The 10,429-nt window shown below is 39.3% G+C and overlaps 1 protein-coding gene across 1 annotated transcript in view; it reads right to left on the reverse strand.

Annotated features, from left to right (window-relative positions):
* Positions 1 to 1,193: 1,193 nt before the first annotated feature.
* The window catches only part of TSHZ1 (teashirt zinc finger homeobox 1), a 55,078-nt gene continuing 45,842 nt past the window's right edge, over positions 1,194 to 10,429 (reverse strand). The window contains exon 2 of the mRNA XM_059489436.1: positions 1,194 to 5,745. Within this exon, the coding sequence (XP_059345419.1) occupies positions 2,561 to 5,745 (3,185 nt within the window). The 3' untranslated portion in view covers positions 1,194 to 2,560. The remainder of the gene's footprint in view (positions 5,746 to 10,429) is intronic.

The following is a 10,429-nucleotide window of genomic DNA, read 5'->3' on the forward strand; positions in this document are numbered from 1 at the left end:
GACTCTCTATTATGGCCATAGGCCTGACTGTTTTTCTTCCTCACCACCCCTTGGGCACAAAGCACATAATCATCCAGTAATTGAACTGAAATGTCTAAATGGCTAGATCCCCTGAAGGACATAGTTAGTTAGCAGTGAAGAAAGTAAGGGACATTTTAAAAAACCCTCATGGCACTTTCCTGCACTACTTAGAAACACCGTATAAATGTAACTGACCTGGACCTGATAGGCTTTTACAGGGAACAGAACAGTGTGTGGATATTTCTGGAGCTGTAGCTAAAGTAAAGATTAAATGTTGAACCATGATGTATTTGGAAGCAAAGATCTTACATTTAAATTACTTTCAGAAGAACCGAGAAGAAACAGGAATATACATATGTACACAGAAGTATATATAGCACAACAGTATCACTAATACCACGTGAAAGCAAACCCCTCTAGGTCCTCATATGTAATAGACCATCCAAAAAGTGTAATGGATAGCAGATCCCAGGCTTTCATACACTGTAACTGTCAAAGCACTCAGGAGATAGAGAAGTGAAGGCTCTGACAGCTCTCTTTTACATTCTAAATGACATCTGCATTCAACAGAACAGAAATAAAGATTAAGGGAAACACCTGATATGATAGCGCTCAGCTTACCTCAAAATGCAATATTTAAAAAGTACAGAGAAACACAGGTCTGCCTCCTTGTACTGTAAGTAAAAACTGGTGTCAAAGCCTCTGAGGTCTTCACCGCTGCCAGGGAGGCAGCACTGCAGCATCCAACAGACCGCAGGGGCAGGAGCCACAGCCTCTGACTATGGAACTGCTGGAATCAAAAGGTTTCACCAGGGAAGGGAGGGAGGGAGGAGACAGCTTTGAACACACACAGAAAATGGCTACAGGTACAGCTGCACATAACTTGGCCAAAACCTTTGCAGGCTCTCTCGTTCCCCAGGGAGGAGCAGGACGCCCCTGGCTGCCCTGGCTGTGTACCTTTTGCAGTGAGTGCCTGCTTCAGATCTCTCCTAAGAGGTTTCCAGCATTAGGGCTTTGAGTGAGACACGTCAGCACACAGATCAGGAGAGATGATTTCAAGTAGATTTTCGCTGGTTGATTATATAAACGATGCCTCTTATAGCTGGAGCAACACCTCAAAGGCAATTTAATGACGACATGACAATGTATGTAAATCAAGAACTGCATGTGGGTTTATTTTACACTTGAGAAAACAGTGGATTTAATTGTGTGAACCAAAATGTACTGTACAATATTAATGATAAAACATCAAAATGTATAATTCATAGTGCATTGCTTGCTTTATTTTTATTTATTTATTTTTTTTGTCAGATAGTTCCTTTAAGTACATGCATCTGGAAAGATGCAGGTGCCAGTAAAATTCCTCTATTTATATCAAGCTGCAGGAACTAAATTTTATTCAAAAAGTGTGGTTTTACATTATATACACAGAAATTGAATATAAAATGACAATATAAAAAGTTAAAAGAGAAAGCATACAGCCAGAAGGTACAAAGAAAGTTGAACAGTTTAAAATGGTACGATATGTAACATGTATTTTTTTAAGCTGATGCTGGCAATTTACAAGGAACAGAATCCAACATTTGCCCCATTTTTTTTTGTTTTCATTTACCAATGCAGCACACTATAGAAAGGTCAGCTTGTACCAAAGCTTAACATTTGTAAATAACTATAAACTGCAGTATTTTACAGAAAAAAAAAATAAAGGAAAGAAAAGAGCATTTTTACATTTGTTTTAAATAACAGCTTGCATACTTTTTTTTCCTTTTGCCAAAAAGTGGCAATTCTCAGCATCCAGAGGGTTTGGGCATAGTGGCAAATTGGTTTGCTTGTTTTTTTATTCATTATTTAACTTATACAGTTGTGGCTTCCTAACCCCTTGAGTACTACACAGCTCTCCTTCTTCCAAGGACTGCATGCACAATATCTTCACAAACCAGTTCTGCATTAAAAAAAAAAAAAAGCTCATTCAATAAAAAAAAAAAGTCCTGCTTCCGACACAGCTTTTATTTGAATGAAATGCCTTTAAGCCTTTTGTTTTATTTTGTTTCTCCTTATTTACTTATTTAGTCACTGGGAAAGGCACAGAAATGCTATTACAGTTCTCAGAGGGTTAAAACTTGACACTACCAGGTTCTGTGACCTTTATTGTCATGGCAACTTTGTAATTTTAGGATGTCTCTTTATCATTGTTCTTTGTGTCTTTCTTTACGGCTAAATTAATGTCTCTCAATAGTGTCTCCCACTATATTCTACAAAAGATAGCTTAACATCAAGGACAGATGTTGAAAATAAAGGTCAGACTTTGACTCACAAAAAATAAAAACAGAAACAAAAAAATAACCATGCACAGATCAGACAAAGAGCATATAAATATAACTACAAAATAAGTGTAAGAAAAACCAAGGTCCAGATAGGCAGTTCAGCAACAAAAGTAAGACTGATTTCAGAGGCTCAGGTCAGGCCTAGTGCAGTACTATGAAGAAGTTTAGTGCAATGTTCCTGTGGTCACTTGCATACCTGGCTGCTTACCTGGACGCTATTGTTTTTCTAACTCAGTTACATAGATCAGATGGTCCTCTGGGGACTTGCCATGTGTTTTACTAAGGTGCAGTTTGACTGCATGCTTGCTTGCAAAAGTTCGGTTACAGAGCTTACATTGGAATGTGGAGCCTAAGTCCTCCTCAGCAATTCCAAGTGAGCCCAAAGTCTTGTTTGTGAGGACTTTTGAAACATTCTGCTGTTCTTGAATCTGATTAAGTGGCAACTTTGACAGATCCTTCAAACTAAACCCTAGGTGTGTCTCTAAGTGACTTATGTATGTAGAAGCAGTCCTGAACTGAGAGGCACAATCATTGCAAAAGAAAACAGGATGTCCTGTGTCCAAGTTCTTTAAAAATTTAGTTCCACCTGTCCTCCTTAACTGATACTTCACATTGGCCAGCCAGTGGCTAATTGTGGTCATGGAAAGACCAGTAAACTTAGAGATGTGTACCCGCTCTTGTGGACCTAGGTCCGACATAATGTATTTGCCTTCCGGGGTCTCCCTCAAGCTGGAAGCAAACTGGGCTTGAAGGATCAGAAGATGCTGAGGGTTCCAGTTGGACTGCCTGCCCTTCCTCTTGTGTACTGGTGACAGTTCATCCAGAGCTTCCTCAAAGCTGCTCCCATCAGCATCAGACTTTTCTGACACGGTAGAGGGAGTTGAAGACTTGGGTGTCAAACGCCCCGTGAGGTTCTTCACCATATCGGAAATATCCAGCAGGGCACTCTCCCTCAGCGGGGATGAGGCAGAGTCAGCCACGCTGGAAACAAGAGGCTTGTTTTTGGACTTGGTTAAATCAATAGGTTGATCGCTGTTCTCATAGTAATACCGATCAATAGCGTCAGCCTGCTTGACTGGAGTGGTTGGGTAAATGGGTTTGTCCAACATGCTGTTACTAATTTTGTACAGCATGGCCAAAGGGTCCAGAGAGGGGCTTACCGGCTTAGAAATTTTGCCTAAGTGGGTATTCATAATGGACTGTAAAGCACTCAATGGATTAATGAAGGATGGCTCAGGTGAATGATCTGTGATAATTCCTAAATTGTTACAGCCATTTGCAACCTTTGTTTTAAGTGGCTCTGTACCATTTGGCGTATGTGCTTCTGCTGGACTATCCTTTTTGACCTTCTGAACTTCAGACTCAGAGCTCTTCTTTGGCTGCTGTTTGTTATTTATTTCTTCTGCTTTTGGGAAGTCCTTGTTTTCTTTAGCAGCTGGTGACATGGGTTTAACTGGAGAACTCTTCTCCTTCTCCAAAGGCTTCTCTTCCTTCTTCACGTTGATTTTACCAGTAACTTTCTCCACTAGCTCCTCCATAGCAGATACATTGCTCTTGTGAGGTGGGGGTGTGAGATTGCCTGGGGAATGGATGAGTGCGTTGTGTTCTGACGACAGCGATTTCACACTGCTCGTGTAGGACGGCTGCATTTGAACACTCTGCACCGCGGGCTGAAGGGGTTTCACTGTCCCTGGGAGCTGGTAAGCTGCATGGATACTGGGATATCCTCCCCAGGAAGGGGCTCCATTCTGGGCTTTGCTGATGGCTGTTGTCACTGTGTTCTCCAGGGATTTCAATATGTCTATTCCGCCTTTAGGACTATCATCTAGGTCCTCCTCTCTGAGGTATTGATACAAAGTTGTTGGCTCGAATTTCTCTGTAGAGTCCTCACTCTCTTCTTTAATCTTTTTCTCTGTTTCAGTGACCACCAGCTTTTCCTTCTCTAGGTCTTTCTTTTCCTCCGAATTTGTGGAGCCCGCTGGGGAATCAGGCTGCTTTTTAATGTTGGAGGCTGGTAGCCTTGTATGGGTGGTGGGTGGAAGAGGTATAGACTGTATTTTCTCCTCCACCACTGGGTCCAACACAAGCTGTTTGCCTTTTTTGGAAGCAGAATTGGTCACCTTCAAGAAATGACCGGTGACCATCATGTGAGCAGTGAGCTGCTGCAAAGTATCATGGGAACTGCCACATTCCATGCATTTCAGTATTTGGGCTTTACGTGCCTCAAACTGCCAAGTGTAGCTAGCACCATTTTGATAGCCATAGCGGTTGTTCGGAGTCACGTAGGGGTTGGCAGTTTTCTGATCCTTTGCAGACTCACCCAGTGAAGCTTCTGCCGTGATCCCTGTTGGTTCAGGTGAACAAGGCGAAGCCAAGTCCTGAAGTGCTCGCTTTTTGGTAGAAGGGACCAATTTGGTGATGGCTGGTACTGGCTCCTTCAGAGGCACTTTCTGGTAATGCTTTGTTTTTATCATGTGGACACTGAGGTCTTGCAAAGACTCAAACGAATGCCCACAGTACATGCACTTCAGCACTTTCTGGGCATCCTCTTTGCCTTCCATTTCCATAAGTGATCGTTTCCTAGGCTTTGACCACCGCTTGGTCTTATCGGCTTCTTTATCTCTGTTGTCATCACGGTAATGTCCAGTTTCATTCATGTGCACAGTTAGCTCCACCAGCGTGTCGTAGGCTGCGCTGCAGTCTTTGCATCGGAACTTGCTGGCACCGGTGAACACAGACCCATAGAGTTTATTGTTTTGCCGGTAAAGCTGCACCGTGCTGAAGAGACTCGGCTCCGGCAGAAGTCCGTACGATGATGTCTGCTGCAGAGTTTTAGCCAACGCAGCTTGGTGCCAGTCATAACCCGAGCCACCACTGTTACTATTGCTGTTACTAGTACTGCTGGTGGTTGTACTGGTACTGGTGTTGGTACTGGTAGTACAAGTACTCTGGGAATTGGCATTGGTGTCAGTACTGGTCACGTTTTCATTCTGGCTGATTCCGTTGTTGCTGGTGGTTGGATTGGATTTCTTTAAGTCCAAAGCTAAACTGGACCAGCAAGTCTCTGAAAGCAAATTTGCATACACAGCTTTTATTTGTGCCAAGCTGTCCTGTGGATAGGAAACATTGTCTGTGCACTGAGGATCCTCTTTCTCTTCTTTAGAGGAAGTGCTTTTGAAATGGGCCAGCTGATCGCTGTTTTCACTAAACGGCGAACCATAGCCTGCATCCTGATTAGTTGCAGTGCTGACTGGGGAGTTCTGGTAGCTTTGAGCCTCTTTGATCTCCGCTTCTTCATTGCACAAATACTCATTCTCCTGGATGTCCAGAGACAGCCCATCATCTTCCACGCTGTCTTCATCTATTTCTGCTGCTTTCAATTCTTCCTCAGGAACATATGCTAAAATACAGGAGAGGACATGGGGGGAAACAAGACAATGTTATTGAACATGCACATTTTACATGGCTCTCCTGCACTGAAAACTGTAACCATGAAGAGAAATTTTGAGGATACATCTGAAACCCAAACTCACCATCACTCACATACTCCTCCTATAAATCCACACATTCTGTCATGGTTACAGTTTGATATCAGTGATACTGAAGAATAAACTTTGACTTCAGCAGTAAAATATGTGCCAGGCCCACAGAAAATGCCATAATATCAAAACTAAAATCAAACAAAGAGCCTACTAAACTAGTTGTTATCAACTTAAAAAAATGGCGTGGTGCTTAGCTATATTTACTGCACTACATATGTATGTGTACGCGTTGCAGCTGACCCACATCCCTCAGACCATGACACTCAGAATCACTGACTTGACCAACTCTATCTTGTCAGTTCTGTCTTTTCTTGCAAACTGGCTTTAGCTGCAGCTGCAGGGGCCATTTCTGTGTCACTGATACCTGACTCTAATGAAGCCATACAGGTCAAGAGTGTCAGGTCAGCTGTTCCCAGGGTCTCCTGGTGTCTGGCTGTACTGCGTCCATCTGAGAGCAGAACAGCTTTCATTTTTGAAAGGTGAAAAGAGAAGCAAGATTGATTGTTTTCTGAAATGGGAAGGATGTAGTTTGCCTCCTGTTATGATCTGATGTGGGTCCTTCATTTACCATTTTGAAAAAAAGCAGTCAGAAACTAAAAGTAAATACTAGAGATTAATTTCTTAAAGCAACAAACAAAAACCTTGAGATCTTCACTGCAGCTTGATTATTGGTTTACGGAAAATATAAAACTTTTCTATTGCATTGCTATCTGTGAAACTATATGATCTCACCAAACTATGTGTTTATCTATATTAAACTATTTGTTAAACTAGCAAATGTGATATTCATGAGCAGATGGCCATTACATCAAAACACATTTACTCCAAGGGCTCAATTCACAGAAGTGACTTACATGTACCTAAGTGATAAATGTACACTTTCATTGCAAAGCAGAAAACATAGTTGTACACATTTCCCTCCAGTTTTGTAAAAGAAGCTTAAAAAATCACAATGCCAACGGAATGTAGATAATTTGTAAGAATGTCAAGGTAGAAAATACGGATTATGAACAATTTTCAGTAACTGAATAAAAAAGTGCCTCCTTGTCAGGTGAACTCTGCAGCAAGTGATGCTGAAATGTGTCCTGTGTCCTTTCATGGTACAATACTGAAAGCAAGCCAGAAAATAGGCACTTCTGCTCCTATGTGGTATGAAGAAAATATGTATTATTATGTTAACAAAGCTGAGGTCTTCTTCAGCTGGGGGGAGCATAAGTATGAGTCGAGCTTCTTTTTGTACACAGTTGCTAACATATTCTGAAATGCCTTTTCTGAAAAATAAAAAGAATCTTCTTTCATTGTAATATGAATACTCTTTGAAACACATTACGGTCAGTACTGCATTATGTATTCACCTTTGCAATTCACTCTTAATGCAACCCCTAACTGCTTCAGCCTGATCTTTTAAGATGAAGCAAGAAAATACTCTATCTAGTACTAGGGTTGTACTGAACCTTAAGATGCACATTGCATTTTTCACCTGTCCCCTAAATGTCAATATTTTCAGATGATAATTTGACCTTTTAGTTTTTAAAAAAGTTCTGATCAGGGCCTAAAAAGATAAATCAGCCTCAAGTGTTTTCTAATATGTTTAAAAGGACAGGTGAGTACAAAGCACAATAAATAAAATTCAGAAATAATCCTGGAGTCAAAGGTCAGGAAGATGCTAGAAAAGCATTGTAAAACCAGATGAAAATATTCTCGAAAAGGCATTTTGTCCATAAAATGAATAATAGAATGCAGAAGTAGTAAGAGAATTCAGAAGGCAGCCAGCTTCCCTGTCTTGCAGCAATGCTGCTGTTGGAACACACTGCAGATATTTGAGGATGGTAGGACTGCTGCAGTTCTGAACTCTAGGTACACACATAGAATTCACTCCCACAGCTGCAATCTAGGATCTCTTAGCCTCTCATTCAACACACCTTTTTGCAGTAGTTTTTAATGGCAAAAGACAATACAATTTTAAGTATCAGAAAAGCAAAGAATAGTTAAAGAAGAATATGGCTTCTAATTTTGAAATTATTTTTAAATAGAAAATAAACCCCTCTGAGACCTAAAATGCACAACAATGGGCAGTTACCATCTGGCATTTTTATCAAAAAAACCAAAACCAAAACAAAAACAAGTACAAGCTAAAAACTGAGAAGACACACATTTTGAGCTTTTATGAACAGCTTTCTTCTCACTAACCCTAGTGCAACTATGTCACTTTTCTCCAATTTTCGCATCCCAATATTTTTAATAACTAGGTGCAAAAAACTGTTGTAAGATATAGGATGTTCTGATAGCTGATGCAGCATTTTGTAAGGATCCATATCAATTATTTGCTTACATCTCTACTTAATTCTAAATTACATAAATATATATTTTTATAATTGCTATATATAACCATCTATATATCTGCTTAAAAAGAAACTTTAATGATCCATTGCCGTGTCTTTTATTTTTCTTTATTTACTTATGATGGTGTTTTCTCTATTCTCATACTTTTGCACTGTATCATAAAAATAAAAAGGAGTTAAACCACACAAGAAACATTATAACTACATGTAAGGTCCATGTTAAGCTGCCATAGCAAAGAAACCGAGTGTCAGGGTGAAATACTCATCTTTTACTCACTTTTTCTACTCTTTGGTTTTGCTGAAACTACTACATGATTGAGTTCACTCCTTTACCAACATATACTGTAATATAAGGGTTAAGAATATACAAATGGCCAGAACTATAAATAAACCCTGAATTTATATGATGTGCACACCCACATGTCGGTACATGTATCTAAAGTCACAAAGAAATAATGCTCCTTAACAAAAAAATGAGTAATTTATCTGTAATATTTAATTTTCTATCACTGCAATAAAAAAAAATAGTCTCTTTAACTCCTTTGGTTATCATAGGATACAGACAATACCTGTTCATTCAAGACTACTAATGCTTATGAGATGAATAGCAGCACTCTCAACATATGGTATTTTGCAAGGTCAGTGCAATTCTCTAACTGAAAAGGTTTCTGTAAGAGCTAACAGAGAAGCAAACAAAAGGAAGAATGTTAATGTCTAAAAGCATGTACATTTTACTAAAATTCTCACAGAAATCTGACAAATAAATAAAATTCAGTCTTTTAAACACAGCAAAAATGTTCCTATTATAATTGCTTGCAGAGAGAAATTATATATTCTACCTTAAATAAAAGCATGAGATGTTCAGATTCTAAATTACAAAATGTAGACCAACAGACAGATTTCAGACAACATATCTTTCTGTGACCGAGCAACTCTCAGCAATCTTCTTCAGACATTCCTGCATCTGCAAAGGTACTGCTGGTTTATATATGTCCCAAAACCACACAAAAATATCAAGAGACAATGATCCTCCCCAACAATAACTATATTCAAAGTAGAAGAAATTACAGAACACAGCGTCAGCTTTTCTCTTCCTTCTCATTTGTGTCTAGACAGACTGAGGCAAATGCAAGGTATAAAAGAGGGAAAAACCTTCAAATTCCAGACAACTGAAAATTAGGGGGGGCATTTTGTATTTCTTTTTTTCCTATTAAGTCTTACTATTATTTTTTTTTTTGCCTATAAAATGTGCCTTCTGGATGCCAATGCTTCCCCATAGATATACTGTCATCTTTGAGCAGTGTTAAAAGCTGTGCATTCTAATCTAAGTGGACATGAGATGCTATATATTGTACATGTGAGTAGCACAGCACATTGTGTTTGCTTCAGTGAGAATATTTACACTATAAATACACATCCATTGTTTGAAAAAGCAGACAGAGATCTGAAATGTAAGGATGTGGTTAAAAATAAAAATATTCTCACATAAAACCTTTCCACAACCTTGGAACTATGCCTTTGAAGGAATCTGTCTCTGCAGAGGTACTCTTTTCCATTCAAAAAGGGATTCAACATTGAATAAATAATTTTGAAAAACACCAAAAGTAATAATTGTATTTGGTTTTAGTAGTCTACAAAATTAAAAGCAGTAAGCTCTTCAAGACCCAATTTTAAATCCTCCAAATAAATAAATTTATTCAGAAGAAACACCTAAGCAGTGAAAGTCACAGTTCAGTAAAGGAATTGAATACTGAGATAATTTTCACTGAAATACCTATTTCATAGTTTTGACAAATAGGAATAGGTTTAGGTCTAAAATTCTTCACTAAATCAGGGCCTACTCTGTGACTAAATAATAGTGGCACAATGTGAGTGTTCACCATTCTTCAAGAGATGTATTGCCACAGCTTCTAAAATTTACCCAGCCAACAGGAGACAGCTGCAGAAGTTTTCACAACCCACACTGTCACCTTGCACAAACTGCACTCCAGGCTGGGGGTATTTCCACTGCACACAAGAACACATTTCATACCTTAGGGAAAAAAAAATACAGCTAGAAAAGACAATCTATAGCCACACATCTCCCTCATTATGGAAAAACGAGGCAGATGAAAAAACCCAAATCATTTTCAGACATGTTTCCAGAACACAGAGTCATGAGAATTTTAGAGAAGAATCCAAAATCGCACATTGTGAGAGT

The sequence above is a fragment of the Ammospiza nelsoni genome, chromosome 1, assembly GCF_027579445.1.
Source record: "Ammospiza nelsoni isolate bAmmNel1 chromosome 1, bAmmNel1.pri, whole genome shotgun sequence".
In the NCBI taxonomy this organism is placed as follows: domain Eukaryota; kingdom Metazoa; phylum Chordata; class Aves; order Passeriformes; family Passerellidae; genus Ammospiza; species Ammospiza nelsoni.